Source organism: Danio rerio, chromosome 6 (genome assembly GCF_049306965.1).
Source record: "Danio rerio strain Tuebingen ecotype United States chromosome 6, GRCz12tu, whole genome shotgun sequence".
Taxonomy (NCBI): Eukaryota; Metazoa; Chordata; class Actinopteri; order Cypriniformes; family Danionidae; genus Danio; species Danio rerio.
In genome coordinates this window covers 40044217-40060302 of record NC_133181.1, presented here as the reverse complement: position 1 = coordinate 40060302, position 16086 = coordinate 40044217, and the positions used below count along the sequence as shown (strand labels likewise).

At 33.0% G+C, this 16086-nt stretch overlaps 1 protein-coding gene across 3 annotated transcripts in view; it reads left to right on the top strand.

Annotated features, from left to right (window-relative positions):
• jade3 (jade family PHD finger 3) overlaps positions 1 to 16086 on the top strand; it is a 34268-nt gene that overhangs the window by 10864 nt on the left and 7318 nt on the right. Inside the window, exons 2-9 of one of the 3 annotated variants that reach the window (XM_073952586.1) lie at positions 77 to 1254; positions 1484 to 2660; positions 3437 to 3516; positions 3627 to 3784; positions 6884 to 7074; positions 10705 to 10916; positions 13054 to 13221; positions 14017 to 14133. In XM_073952586.1, the coding sequence (XP_073808687.1) occupies positions 2612 to 2660; positions 3437 to 3516; positions 3627 to 3784; positions 6884 to 7074; positions 10705 to 10916; positions 13054 to 13221; positions 14017 to 14133 (975 nt within the window). In that variant the 5' untranslated portion in view covers positions 77 to 1254; positions 1484 to 2611. The remainder of the gene's footprint in view (positions 1 to 76; positions 1255 to 1483; positions 2661 to 3436; positions 3517 to 3626; positions 3785 to 6883; positions 7075 to 10704; positions 10917 to 13053; positions 13222 to 14016; positions 14134 to 16086) is intronic. The other 2 variants (NM_201652.2, XM_068221650.2) reach the window with 2 other exon arrangements.

The window sequence follows — 16086 nt, the reverse complement described above, 5'->3', positions numbered from 1 at the left end:
TCTTTAACCACCCCACAATTCGTTTAGATCGTAAACGGTTTGTGTTCTGTCCTCATGGTTTGTTATTTGTTTTCAGGCATGAGCGAGAGAAAGAAGCCGCACAAGCGAGGAAAATAGTAGCATGCTTTTTGAATTTATGGTAAGTTATAAAAGACCGTAAATAAAGGCAAACTTTCAACATTGTCTTTTATTTGAATACTTTTTAAGTTATATACCATTGCTACTGAACAATTGACATGCTCGTGAGCAGTGTTGGGGTAAAGCATTACAAGTAACATGAGTTGCCTAATATTTTATTTCCTTTTTTTTTACTTTAAGTAACTAGTAATGCATTACTTTTCAGAATTGAGCAAAAATATTTGAGTTACTTATAAAAAATGTAGTGTTACTTTTTATTGTAGTTAATTTGCTTTAAAAAAATAATAAATACATTTTTTAAATCAACCGAATTTAAATGAACATAGTCACGTTGAATCCCGCACGCAATGAGAGAATGCAAGAACAGACAGATAAGAAGATGGTAGAGCCTTACATTTCTGTGATGAATATATTCTCGTTATTTTACCTTTTAATGAGACAAAAAGTGCACAAGTTGCAAACACATTGCTTTTAATTTTAATAAATCTGTATATATGGCAGGTAAAGCTCTGGGGTCAGGAAGATCTTAGAAGATAACGTCATCCTAAATGCATTTTTTTATGTGTGTGTTTTTTTTAAAGGTAAATGAAAGTTATACAATGCGTTGATAATCGCAGAGCTCATTTATTTGAAGTTCTGAAAGAGATCATACCTCAGCCAGGTAATAAAAAGTAACGCAAAAAGTAACTCAAAAGTAATACAACTAGTTACTTTTTTGGGGGAATAACTCAATAATTTAATGCATTACTTTCAAAAGTAACTTTCCCCAACAGTGCGTGCGAGTCATATACAACTATGAAATAAAAGAAATTTAGAAATCACTTTCGGTTTCTTTGGATTTACAGGATTTATCAGATATGAAGTTGAGTAAAATGTAAATATGTGTTTCATTGTGTATCAGAAGGTCTGATAACATTTCCAACAACAACAACAAAAAAAACAACAAAAAATATGTTTTGCTTGAACGCATACAATCAGAATTATTATAATTTTTTTCTTTTTTAAATGTTTCGCAAATTATGTTTGACAGAGCAGGGAAATTGTCACAGTATGTCTGATAATATTTTTTCTTCTGGAGAAAGTCTTATTTGTTTTAATTTGGCTAGTATAAAAGCAGTAATAATTTTAAACACTATTTTAAGGTCAAAATTATTAGCCCCTTTTAGCTGTATTTTTTTCAATCGTCTACAGAACAAACCATCATTATACAATAACTTGTCTTATTACCCTAACCTGCCTAGTTAAACTAATTAAATATTATTTTGAGTTATTAAAACTATTATGATTAGAAATGTGTTTAAAAATCTTCTTTCCGTTTAACAGAAATTTATAAAAAAATAAACAGGTGGGCTAATAATTTTGACTTTAACTTTATTTTTTTAAATCTAAAGGATCTGAATTTTCAAGTGGCCCCCTAATTTTTGGGGTCTGCATATTTTTTGCAATATATACAGTAATTAGAATTATTTAACCAAAAAATAAAAAGGGGGGCTAATAATTCTGACTTAAACTGTATATTTAAAAACATTGTAATATGAATCAGTAGTTTTTTTTCTAAAAAAACAAAAGTGTTTTGCAAATATTTGCAAAACTGTTTAAAGGTTTGAGACAAGAATGTTTTAAGAAATTCAATTATTCTACAAGGATGACAAAAGTGACCAAGCAAAGGCATGTGTATTGTTGCAAAAGATTTGTTTCAAATAAAAGTTGTTTTTTAAACTTTATATTCATCTTAGAAACATAATATAAATACATTCAACTATCACAAATATTTTAGGCAGCTCGGTGATTTCGGTGGCGCAGTGGTTAGCACCATTACCTCAATGCAAGAAGGTTGTTTGTTCGAGCCCTGGCTGGGTCAGTTAACGTTTCTGTGTTGGGTGTGCATGTTCTCCCCCGTTGGTGTGGGTTTCTTCTTGGGGCTCTCCTCTGGTTTCCCTCACAGTCTAAAGACATGTGATGTAGGTGAACTGAATAAACTAAACTGGCCGTAGTGTGTATGGATGTTTCCCAGTGATGGGTTGCAGCTAGAAGGGCATCTGCTGTGTAAAACATGCTGGATAAATTAGCGGTTCATTCCGCTGTGGCGACCCCCGATTAATAAAGAAACTTAACCTGAAGGAAAATGAATAAATTAATGAATATTAAGCAGCTGTTTTAAACATTTAGGTGTCATGTGACACTGAAAACTATATAAAATGCTATAAAATTCAGCGTTACCTTCTCAGAAATAAGTTTCATTGTAAAATAGATTCATATAGTATGATTTTGAGTTTACAGTAGTACCATTTATACGGTATTTATTGATGAAATGTGCTGCCTTATGGAGCAGTGTATACAAAGTAGAGCAACGTTAACTACTACTGTCAGCTAGAAGTAGTAAGCTAGTTCATAAATAATACTGAAAAATCAAATTGAAATTATTGTACCAAAATAAAAGTGAAATGTGTTTTTCTTTGCAGGATAAGTCAGGATGAAACGACTCAGGACTCCAAGCAGCAGTGACAGTTCAGACAATGAAAGTGAGTTAAAATGCCGAACAAGATTCAGAATCCTTATGTAATATAACAGGGTGTCTGTGGGGTCTTAAAAAGTATTAAAAGTGGATAAATCAGTTAAGCAATTTAGGCCCTGTAATCAAAGGATCATTTTTAGTTATACAATGACAGCTAAAGTATGTATATATGGGATCAAAATGAAATTGTGTTGCCACTAATTTTATTTAACTTTAGATAGTTAAGCCTTTGATTTAAATCCAATTTTGACTCACATATTTATATTTTAGAACTTTTTTGCTTTCTAAAATTCTAAAAATAACTTTTACAAACTGGAAATTGTTATTGGAACAAGCTAATTTAATAACAAAAAATGTTGTTGGTTATAAAAAATCAAGATCAGTGCAGTCACTAGTATCTTTATATAAATGGCAGTCTAAAGTAAAGCTTTACAGTTGTTGTTTTTTTGACTGGTCTAATTTTTACTGGTCAGTTTCTTGTTTCTATTTTTGAGGCACAGTCTAATAAAGAATAAAATCTTTTGTGTGTTGTTCCCACACTTCTGAATTATGTTGCATAGATAAGGAGTTATCTCAAGCTAAGACTCTTTAGTTGTGCTTTCTTGCAATCAGCATTTAGTAAATAAACTGTTATTTTAAAATAATTGTTAAGTTAAAATGTCGTCCAAGTTACCGGTTAAAACCTGATGAGGCAAATCTGGCAATGAGATCTTAAAATGTATGGAAAAAGTCTTAAAATGTCTTAAAAGGTGTTGAATTTAACTCCATGATCCTTGTATAAAGGTCCCTCGACGTCCTTTTCCTCTAACAAGTATGGAAGCAAACCAGGCACCCCCGCCTCTGCTCAGAAGAAACCAGCAGAGGTAAACACTAAAAAATAACACCTCAACATGTTAACATAATTTTAAGTAGTCTTACGAATGTTAAAGTTCAATGGTCAAATCACTTATTTACATTTTTTCCTTCTTTTTAGGTGTTCAGAAAAGACCTGATCAGTGCGATGAAGCTGCCAGACTCTCACCATATTTCTTCAGAGGATTATTACCTGTTGGCAGACACATGGAAGCAGGAATGGGAGAAAGGAGTGCAAGTGCTGGCCAGTCCAGACACTATCCCTCAGCCCTCTGTGAGGTATGTCACTTTGAGTATAAACTGGGGGGAAGAAAAGTATTGGACGTGCACGCTCTTGCATATGGTTTAAGGGGGTCTGGTTATGTTTTTATTCTTTCAGCTTTGCAGTTTTTGCATGAAAGAGATCTTCAACAAAACCTGAATTGAACTGAAATGCATTGAACTCAACGAACAAGCCAGTATTGTGCGGTGAACCAGTCCATGTAAATATAAAATGAGCTTAAATTAACTATTTCTAACAAAGAAAAAAGGAGAAGACATAATTACAATTATAAATGAAAAAAAGAATGAAATAATAAAATAAAACCAATAAAATCATAAGAAGTAGTAAAACTTAAGCTCCTCCTGGGTTATTATTGACATCAGTTGGGCATTTAGTGTTTTAATGTCCTCACAGGTCTAATAATATGGATATGTTATATGAATAATGTTTGTGTTATATAGAAATATTTGAGAATTATCCAAAAATCAAACAAAAAGAGCTCAGGGTTAGCCTAATTATGTGTCGGTGCTTTTTAGGTAAGATTCATCAGAATAAACAATAAAAGTAAGTCCAAGACACTAACTTTTGCTGTTCTTTTTGAGAATTATGTTTGAGAAGGCTACATTTATTTAATTGTGCAAAATAAAAATCATATTGTAGAAAAAAGCTGCATTTGAACATATTTCAAAGGGTCAGTTATTCCTGTAATGTCACATGTGAATTTTCAGTATCATTCATAGAGTCATCAGTATGGATATAGTCAATAATGTAATTTCTGCAGTGTCCATTTTACTACATCCTTGATGAAAAATAGAGTTGTTAATGTAAAAAAGGCTGATTTAAGCCACCCTGAAATAATTAAGTGTAATTAATAAAAAATAATTAAGCCTCCGACTTGGTGGCTCAGTGGTTAGCACTGACACCTCACAGCAAGAAGGTCGCTGGTTCGAGTTCTGGCTGGGCTAGTTGGCATTTCTGTGCGGAGTTTGTATGTTCTCCCTGTGTTCACATAGGTTTTCTTCTGGTACTCTGGTTTCCCCCAAAGTTCAAAGACATGCAAAACAGGTGAATTGAATAAATTAAATTGACCATAGTGTCAGTGAGAGTATATAGATGTTTCCCAGTACTGGGTTGCAGCCAGAATGAAGGTGTCAACTTGACCCCATGATCTATGATTAAGTATCAGTATCAGCCAAAATTACTTTCTAGGAATCTATATTAAATCACACAAAAAATCTTGATCGATGCAATCTTTGATTTATGACAACAGTGTAACGAAAAATTGCTAAGTTTTTCCATTAAATTTTAAAAAGTTTCATGCTTACACGATAACTTTTTTTAAAAGACTCTGCGTTCACTTATATCCACCATAATCACCAAAAATGTTGTATTGTGTGTGCCAGGCCAGTATTTGTTAATTAACAGTACCTGTAAGGAAGTAATGACATGCGGTTGGCGGCATATTGCTGGGGTTTCATTTATAAATGCAACAAACTCAATAAACAGGGGTGAAAATCTTCCCAAGCAAAAGGGATGTCTGAAAAAACTTGACTGGAAAATGATCACAGCTTAAAGTCATTTCAAAGTAAGCATATTTACCTTTAAGAATTGGTTTAATTAAACCACTTAACATATGATTTATAATCATTAATAGACAAGTTATCATTTATTCTGGTTTACCGTCACTTTTAGGAATGCCGATTTTGGAGTGTCTATTTAGGCTAAGTGCAAATAGTGCACCTCGTTGGAAAAAGCTATTTGAGTGGTTCATGCCTGTCACCATATGATTGATAGACAACATAAGAGCACAACAGACAGCAGCGTGAGTGGCGCAGCTTGTAAAGCGCATGGCAAAATGTTTTGACGCGATTGATTATGTCATGAACCCGGTCCGAATCCAGCGTCTGATGAACATGTTCTTCTTTTTTCCCCACTACATATTGCCTACTCTTCGTCACGAGGAAGACAAGTAGGAATCATTAGTAAGTGTGTGTATTATGGAGGACGCCGATTCATAGAATTGGATTAGAGAGGTGTTATAGCCAAATCATATGCATTATAAGTTTAATACATTAAAAATACCCTTAAATATACATTTTAGTACAGCTTCAGTGAACTTAAACAGGTATATTAAAATCCATTAATTTTCACTAGTTGTAATTATATATTTTTTAAAGTATGCTTTAAATGCTTTAAAAATAAGTAAAATCTTTGTAGACTAGAAATATATGTACTGTGTATCATTTACTTTAAAAAATGCCAGCAATGCATTATAGGTTATTTTATTTTAAAAATATTATATTAGTCTTATTTTTTAATACAACTATAGCGGCCAGGTAGGGGGCCTACAAGACATTGTGCCCAGGGGCCCCTGAATTCATAATCCGGGCCTGACGACAATAAGGAATATTTTTGCATTTCTTTGAGGGGTAGGTTTAGGGTTGGGGTAAGCATTTATAAAATATAATTTAATTGGTAATTTAATAAATAATATGTAAAATAATCAATGTAATTACTGTTTTTACATTACTGTGATAGTTTGGTTTAGGGTTGGGCTAGGTGTAGATGTTAAAAAAAGGGTAATTTATTATAAATAATTATTGTTAACTTTTTCCCCATCTGTTGCGTAAAACATATGCCGAAATAGTTGTTGGTTCATTCAGCTTTGGCTAAGTGACTAAGTCGAAGGAAGAAAATTAATAACTTTTGCCCACAGCTGTATCCCTTCTAGCAACAACCAATCAGACCCCTGGTGTGTATTTGCAATTTGCTGTGTGTATAAAATGTGTCTCTGCTTTTGGTTGTTATGTGAAGGAAATCCACACTTTGCTGATGGATTAGCAAACACTTGAGCAACTACAACACTACCATGTGCTCGTTTTCAAAACATTCCACTTTGTAGCCCATATTATGCATTTTCAGTCCCACAAATGCAGTTGTATTGTAAAAGAAGAGGCAAAACGCATGAACTTTCCTGTTTTTAGCTGAAACAATGTGTAAAAAGCACCTTACTTATTGCCATCACACATTCTCCCAATCAGAGTAATGTGAGTGGACAGTCTTTGTATTTCTCTAGTCGGTGTTTCTTAAGTAAGTGTGTGTGTGTGTGTGTGTAGAATAATCACAGAGAAGCCAAAGGAAGTGCTCTTCTCCAAACCAAGGAAATATATTCAGTGCTGGAGTCAGGACTCCACAGAGACGGGCTACGTCAACATTAAGGAGCTGGCGGAGGCTATGTGCAGATACGACCTGGACGATATGGATTTGTACTGGCTCCAGCAGCTCAATGCAGAGCTGGGGATGATGGGTAAGAGAAAAGAGTGTCTTAAGTATTCTTAGTTATACCAGTTTACTCCAGGATTTATGAAAACTAATTCATTTACATTTTGCCACATAAATATTTCTGCTGTAAACGGATATAAATCTGATCTTCAAATCTTGAGCTATATGCAAACTTAACTATGTTAACCACACTTTATTTAAATTTTTACATTTCATTAGCTTTATGTTTTACAATAACTACCAAACAACAGTTCAAGAACACAAATACGTAATAATAATACAACAACAACAACAACAATAATACATACATAATAATAATAAAATGAAGAAAATACAGTAGTAAAAGGGCAACAGAAAAAAAACAACAATCAAGGCAAATAAAAGGTTTCAATGAAAATACAGGGGCTGGGGGCAGTGCATATATTAAGCACTACACTGCTGGTCAGAATCATAATTGTAATGGTCCAGGGGATCAAGATATCTATGGATGCACCGATATGGATTTTTTTGGCCGATATCCATAACCGATAACTCTTAAGATTTGGAGACCGATTACCGATATAGTACAGAATTAAATATGAATATTTCAACATTTTACAACTGATTTTATTTAAAAAACTTCATAAAAGTTTGATCTGATCTTATGCACTAAATAGCCTGCTTGTGCTGTGCAGTTAATCGAAAGTTTACTCGAAAGTTTACTTTCGATTTTGGCTTCTTACGATTATGAATAAACATTAATTGAGATAAAATGATTATTGATTCTATCATGAAATGATTATAATAATTTTCATATGGTTCATATATGCCACATGTACAAGTTATAGCTCAAATGAAAGCTTGTCGGTGCTCATATGGCTCTAGCGTTCTTTTTACTGAATTATGTACACAAATCAAACAGTTGTCGATTAAATCGCGGTGTTTCTATGGCGCAGAAGTGAAAACAATACATTTATAATCAATAAGCAGCCCCAGATAGCACAGACAGCTGTCATCTCTTACCTTATGCTGTGCGCTTCCGGACCATTCTCCTCTGTTTTTGAGGTGATGTGCTTAAGTAATCCTTTTATATGTCTGAGGTGGTCCAAACACAGTGAATTATGTTTGATCAACCAAAAGAATTGTGAAATATTAAAACAAGGATCGGTCCCTGTGGCTTGTATAGCACCTCTCATCAGTTGGAATACAATAACTTTTGCATAGATTATGGTAGAGACATTTTTATTTTTTCCGATGATTACAGACATGTGCAGGAACCACCAAAAGTATTTACAGCACCCTAGACCACACAGAACCTAAAAGGTACACTTTCAAATTTGAGTTTATTAAAAAAAATACAAAAAAACAGCTCTTTTTTTAGGTGTTTATTATAACACAGACAACATATAAATATATTTGAAACACTTTCAATAGTGTTTTATGAAAATTCAAAGGGTTTTCTTTAAAATGATACATTTTTGCATTTACACCTCTGCATGTGGATTTGGGAAGCTTTTAAATTTAGGTAGGTAAAATCTAGGCGGAAATCCCAAAATAGCGCTGGCGTTTAAGTGGTTAAAAAAAAAAGCGCTGTTCACACAGGCAAGAATGTTATGGAATTTTTCCAGAAAGGACAATTCACACATCCCTTCCAAAATACTGGTAAATTCTGACATCATTAACTAGTAATGACCTCTAACGGCTGGCTTTGTATTTGTAAACATTTGACTACATTACAAACTCTGTGGATGAAGCAGTATTGTGAACAACTTCGATGAAAACATATAGAGAAACACTTTCGCATGTCGAGATGTACAAACATGTGTGTGTTTTGGCGCTCACCGGCTGCTTTACGTGCACACGCGTCAGAGCTTGTAGGTAAACAAACAATGCTTTATCATAAGCATTTTATCGATTTTTATCGACCTTTTTTGTGCAGAACAGAAGTGTTATCTGACTAACATCTAGCAGCTAAATGTGTCTGGAACACAGGCTTTTATTTTCATAAACAGCGCGGATGTGAATGCATCTGAGCGTTCTGATTGGCTAAAGTAGTTGTCTCACTCAGCGCTTTGTAGACGTGAATGTGCTCTTTCCAGCAATCTTTCTTCTGCGTTTACACAGAGCAGCATTCCAGCAAATTACCGGGTTATGTTTCTCTTTCCGGAAAATTGCCGTAATAAATTTACTGGTATTTTCAAAAAGGACCTGTTCACACACACACAAACTTTTCCAGAAAATTGCACGTAAATAGTCAATTAACCATTAGGTTAATTAATGCTTTTATTCTAGCCAAAATAAAACAAATAAGACTTTCTCCAGAAGAAAAAATATTACAGGAATTACTGTGAATTAAATTTGTTTTGCTCTGTTAAACATCATTTGGAAAATATTTGATAAAGAAAAAACATCACATGAGGGCTAATCATGACTGTAGCTGTATGTGGTTTCAGCAGGCAAATGCATTTATATCTGTCCAGCTTCATCTGGAACGCGTCCACACTACCTCCTGAAGTTTTGGTTTGAGCGTCTGGATTTATTCAAGTCTTCGGAGGGCTTTTACACCTGAAAAAACAAACAAAACGCATGAAGTAACCAGGTGTAAACAGCCCCTTAGATTAGGTTTCGTGCTTGTAGTAATTAGGGTTGTAACGGTATGAATTTTTCACGGTATGATAATCGTCTAAAACAATACCACGGTTTGACGGTTTCGCGGTATACGGTATGTTACAAATGTTACAAAATAATAGAACAGTGAAGCAAATTTGACTTTTTCCAAATAATATATTTTTTAGTTACTATAAACAACACCACTTACAATGAACGAATAAAAAAATAAGAAAATAATAAATAATGTGTCAAAGTCCAAATAAAGTCCAAATAAACATGGTGCAAATCCTCAGTAAAAAAATAGATATAAATATTTACTATACTCTAAATAGTTACATAACGAAACTAGATTCAATATGGAACATCCTTAGGTTTTATGTGCCAGCATGGATATGGTTGTCTATCGATATGGATTTGGATGTGGTTGTCTGCAATGCAGACAAACAGCTGCACCTTCATTTGTGTCTTTTGAAAACAGCAAGAGCAGCAGTTCGTCTTTGCTGTGTCACTGTTTTGTCATGTTTCTGTGCTGCTGTGCATGCAAAAGTACTTAGTATGAGAATTATTTCATGCAAAACTTTTTTTTTCTGGCGTTTTATTTAGCCGCGCATAAATGTATGCCTATCTCTCATTCCGTGTTGTTCAAAAAGCTTGGTCCACAAACAAAAGCGAAACCTATGCTTATTGGTTGTGATATAGCAAGTTTGAACCAATCTGGGCATGGAGGAGGGACAATGCATCAATGTATCATGTCTGATTTGTCCGGAGACACAGTGACGAGCGTTTCTTTGTCAAATCAGCGTTGTCAAATGTTGATGACGTAACCGCACTGATTCCGGAGCCTCTGAAAGTTTGATCAGCGGATCAAAAGTTATTAAACATTTAAGAGCAATACTTATTTTTAGCCGCGGGCGGCTGTCTAGGTCTTTAAGGGTTAAAACCGTTGATATGCAATTGTTCATGGTATGATAATCGTGCACGTTCAAATCGTGGTAAACCGTCATACCGGTATATTGTTACAACCCTAGTAGTAATATACAATAAAGTCTGTATATTCTGTTTTCAGGTGATGGAGTGGTGGATGAACTGACGATGGAGCGGGTGATGGAGGCACTGGAGAGACAGTGTCATGAAAACATGAACCACGCCATCGAGACCGAGGAAGGTTTGGGTATCGAGTATGACGAGGACGTCATCTGTGATGTGTGTCGCTCACCTGACAGCGAGGAGGGCAATGATATGGTGTTTTGTGACAAGTGCAACATTTGCGTGCACCAGGTGAGTTTTTTCACATTTGTTAAGCATTAGCTTTATATTTGTGTTTAATGCACATGATGCTCTAATTCTCTAAAGCTCTGAACAGTTTAATTCAATTAAATTAAATTCAAGTTTATTTTTATAGCCCTTTTACAGTGTAGATTGTGTCAAAGCAGCTTAACATAGAAGTTCTAGTGAATTTAAACTATCAGTCCATTTTCAGAGTTGAAGTTCAGTTCAGTGGGGTTTAAATTTCACTGCTATGTCTAAACACTGAAGAGGAAATCCATCGATGCGCACCTCTGCAAGTTTAGTTCCAACCCTAATTAAACAAATTTGATCAAACCAACTGAGTTCTTCAGGCTTGTTTGAAACCTATCACTAAATGTGGACCAGGGTTGGAACTAAATTGTGCAGGGCTGCAGCAATATTAGTATGTAGTATATAATAAAATAGTGTGTTAAAGTTAAGTTTTTGGTTCATAAACTTAATGAACTGCTTTATTCAGCAGGTACAGTGAATTGATAAAAAATGAAAGTAAACATTTTTATAATCTTAGAAAAACTTCTATTTCAATTAATAAATATGTTATTTTCTTTTGACATTCAACTTTGAGTAATTAATATATATATATATATATATATATATATATATATATATATATATATATATATATATATATATATATATATATATATATATATAAAGTCAGAATTATTAGAATTATTATTGTTTTTTTTTTTTTTTTGCCTTTTCATATATTTTTTAAATGATGTTTATGATTAGAAATGTGTTTGGAAAAAATCTTCTTTCCGGTAAACAGAAATTGGGGAAAAATAAACAAGGGGGTTAATAATTCAGGGCGGCTAATAATTCTGACTTCAACTGTATATCTGTGTGTATATATATATAAATTGAAAATGGATAAATTGCAATATTAATTTAACTGTAAAAATGTTTTTGTTTAAAAGTTATATTTGTAGTTAATTTAGTTTACAGTATTTTTTTTGTATTTTGATAATAAAACTTGATAACCATAACATTTTATACATGTTAACATCTCAGTTACTTATAGATGTTTTTTATCTATAAAAGTTTTCCTTCCATCTATTTTTCTTTATTCTTTTTCTTTTCAAATTTGCATTCATTTACTTATTTGTTAAATTAGTAGTTCATTTAGGTGTAATTGTTTATAATCCAACTTTGTAAGCCATTTTTGGTTTATAACCCATGTCATAAAGTCTTTAAAATTTTCTTTTAATTGATTTGTAAGTTTGAAAGCACATTGAAAATTAATCTCGACAATTTTCAGTAAACGTTTCACAAAAAGTCCATGAAACCAAACTTCTAAACAATCAACTAGTTGTTGCTGTAATGTTTTTTAATATTTATAAAATTTTTCATGAAATACATTAGGGCTGGGTGATGAAATTCATTGACCGAACACTATTGTCAATATCGATAAAAAAAAAAAAAGTTTGGTATGAAGTTTTGATATGAAGCCTATATTTTTAATATAGTGTGGCTGCTGAGCGAGCGCCTTGGAAGCAACTCCAATAAGCTTAGGGTGTAAGTTTGTCATTTTCAATGGAGGCGTGCAACTTGCACGAGAGCACGTGTTATGCAAGCGGCCACAACAATTTCTAGGTGGATTTAGTTGAAAACATCATTACTCACACCTTAAAGTTTGCTTTGATTGTTCAGCATGTATACTTCACCATCGCATATGCTTTGTAACATTTTATTTATCAAGTTTAAGAGTCTCTTTCTTTAACACTTATGTTTATTTTATTATAAAGAGATCAGATATTTTGTTTAAATATTTTTGTTTTTTACTATTAAAACTATTTGCCTCAGTAATGTTAGTACCCTAAAATAAAGTAGTCTAAAAAAATCCTAATATACCTATATTAAAAATATTAAAATATTAGTTAAGTTAAAAATATTCAATAATTATTCAATTACTGAATAATCTGAAACTTGATATCGTAATTGTTTTTTGCAACACTGCCCAGTCCTACAATATATCCATTGATGCTTATAATAATTTAAAATGAAATAAATGTTTATAGTAAATTGATATTTTGTTGTTATTATTATTAACTAGAAGCAATAAGAATTCAAGTTTATCCTAAAACTCCTGACTCCTCTGTTTCAGGCCTGCTATGGCATTGTGAAGGTGCCAGATGGGAACTGGCTGTGCAGAACGTGTGTGCTTGGCATCACTCCTCAGTGCCTTCTGTGTCCTAAAACGGGAGGCGCAATGAAAGCCACCAGAGCTGGCACTAAATGGGCTCATGTTAGCTGTGCCCTCTGGATACCTGAGGTAAGCTGTGCAACAAGGATGGAATTACACCGCCATTATTATTAACCAAGTTTCTTTTCTATATCGGCCTGCTCTTATTTGTGAATTTTATTGAAGTGTATCACAAGATCAGCCAGTATGAAGAGCCTAGCTTCCTCCACTTTTTATTTTATAGGGCAGTGGTTCTCAAACTTTGGTATGTGTACCACTAGTGGTACTCGGAGGAATGTGTCTTATATATATATATATATATATATATATATATATATATATATATATATATATATATATATATATATATATATATATACACATGCAAAATAATAATAAAATAAATATTAAAAGATTTATCACTAATGTTTTATATATGAATATGATGACTATATTTATAAAGTCCAAGCAACATTTCCAGGTTTTGATGAGTACGCTACTATATGTTGCTTTACATTTAAGTCCTGGAGTTTTTTTCACTTTTAGAACAGTAGTTTTTAATTTTACTTTTCAAAGCTCATTTTTATTAAAACATTGACATTTTATTTGTTTTTTTTACCTGTAAGCACAGTACAGTCTTAATCTTGCGACTATTTATAAGTTTAAAGTGGCTGACAAGAATAAATATTCTTAATAATAGGGATTAATCTGCCTGGTTTTTGAACTGTGCAGAGCTGTAGCTGCTTAATTGAGCTTCCTACGCTACTGTATTTCAATACTGTTCATTATGGTGGTAAGCCACCTAAAACCGCTGTTATAGGTTTTTTTTAGGGTATAGGTATATTTAATACAACATGTATGAAGAGAGATTATGTTTGTCTTTAGGTGAGCATTGCGTGCCCGGAGCGCATGGAGCCCATCACCAAAGTGTCTCACATTCCACCCAGCCGCTGGTCACTCATCTGCAGTCTCTGTAAACTCAAGACTGGAGCCTGCATACAGGTAAAGAAGTGATGTTTAAAAGTCCTGTGCAATTAAAATGAATGTTTTTAGATGTTAGCATCAGTATGTTCATTTTAAAGATATCTATTAGCTAGTGTGCTCCAAGTTGATTATTGGCTGTTTTTTAAAGGGGAGTGGCTACTATGTCCGAGTCTCTCTTTATGTTTCAGTTGAGATTAGCAGTGAGATTTTTTTAAAATATAAAATGCACGTTTTAGATCACTTCACATGACGTTTAATGACTTATGTTGATTAGGCTTATGCCGGTATCAAATTTTCTTGATGCAATGAATAGCAGAAGCTTTTATCTTGTTAAACGATAATATCATGGTATTGGCCTAATCTGCAGAAAAAGGTTACTTTAACAGGTAACACAGGTTTTAACAGGTAAAAGCAAAAAATAATGAAGGTATTGCTTTATTGTATTGGGTGTCATGGTGGCGCAGTGGGTAGAGATGTCACCTCACAGAAAGAAGGTTGCTGGTTTGATCCCTGAATGTGTCAGTTGGCATTCTATGTGGAGTTTGCATGTTCTCCCTGTGTTCGTGTGCGTTTTGTGCGGATGCTCTATTGTCCCCCACAAGTCCAAAGACATGTGCTATTGGTGAATTGGGTAAGCTAAATTGTCTGTATTGGATGTGTGTAAATGAGAGTGAATGAAAACTCACCTTCCTCTTGACACTGTTTTCAACAACAGTTCAAGCCACACTGTCTGCATGTAGGCTCACTTTCCTGTCCATTTCTTTACGGTTAATTTACATTTTAATCAATGTATAATTGTTGATAAGCAGGATTTGTAAAATTTGCCACGAAGCACTTGCTACTGTGACATCATTTTTACAATAGTGAAATGAGGTCACAACTAATTGACTGATCCAAGTACATATTATAGGATTATTACAGTTAACTAAATTACCTAAAACCATTTACTTAAAATAGAAATACCGTAAGTAATAAGTATGGATTAAAAAAAAAAAGTATTTATATTTTATTTTCTGTTACCATAAAATGTGAAAAAATAAAGTAGAAAATAAAAGCAAAAGAGAGACAACTTTTATATTTTATGATTACAATTTCCTGACTTGCTGTTATAGAAAACAAAATGTGTTTTCAAAGCAGTGGTTGCTCAAAACTAAAATAACCAGGGTATCCGCTGGGTCTTAAAAAGTCTTACATTTCAAGATCAAAATTTTAGGCCTTAAAAAGTCTTAAATTCACCAAAATATTTGGTAACACTTTACAATAAGGTTCATTAGTTAATGCATTTACTAACATGAACTAATCATGAACAACACATGTACAGCATTTATTAATCATAATTGAACATTTACTAATGCATTATTAACATCCAAGTCCATGCTTGTTAACATTAGTTAATGCACCATGAGTTAACATGAACTAACAATGAACTACTGTATTTACATTAACTAACGTTAACTAACATGAACAAATACAGTAGTAAATGTATTGTTCATTGTTTGTTCATGTTAGTAAATGCTTTAATCAACATTAACTAATGAACCTTATTGTAAAGTGTGACCAAATATTTTGTTGTAGGTCTTCAATAGTTTTAAATGGGTCTTAATTTTCCTTTGTCCACATAGGTCAACACACGTCAAATCACCATCATTCCATTTCAATGAAAATTTAAGCAAAAGTTTATTTACTAACTCTATTTCTATTTATAAACGTGGTTTCATTATGTTCCTTACAATAACATTTATTTTTCTTGTTTTAACTGGGCCATTAGAAAAAATCCTTAGCATTTAGCATTGTGTAAGTCTGAAGTTTTAATAATAATGGTCTTAATAAGTCTTAAAAAGTCTTAAATTTGACTTGATGAAACCTGTAGAAACCCTGAATAACACCTACTACTAACGCCTAATTGTAACAGTAAGACTATGATTAAAATGTTCAGCATAAAATATTATGTAAAACATAATCGACCCAAGT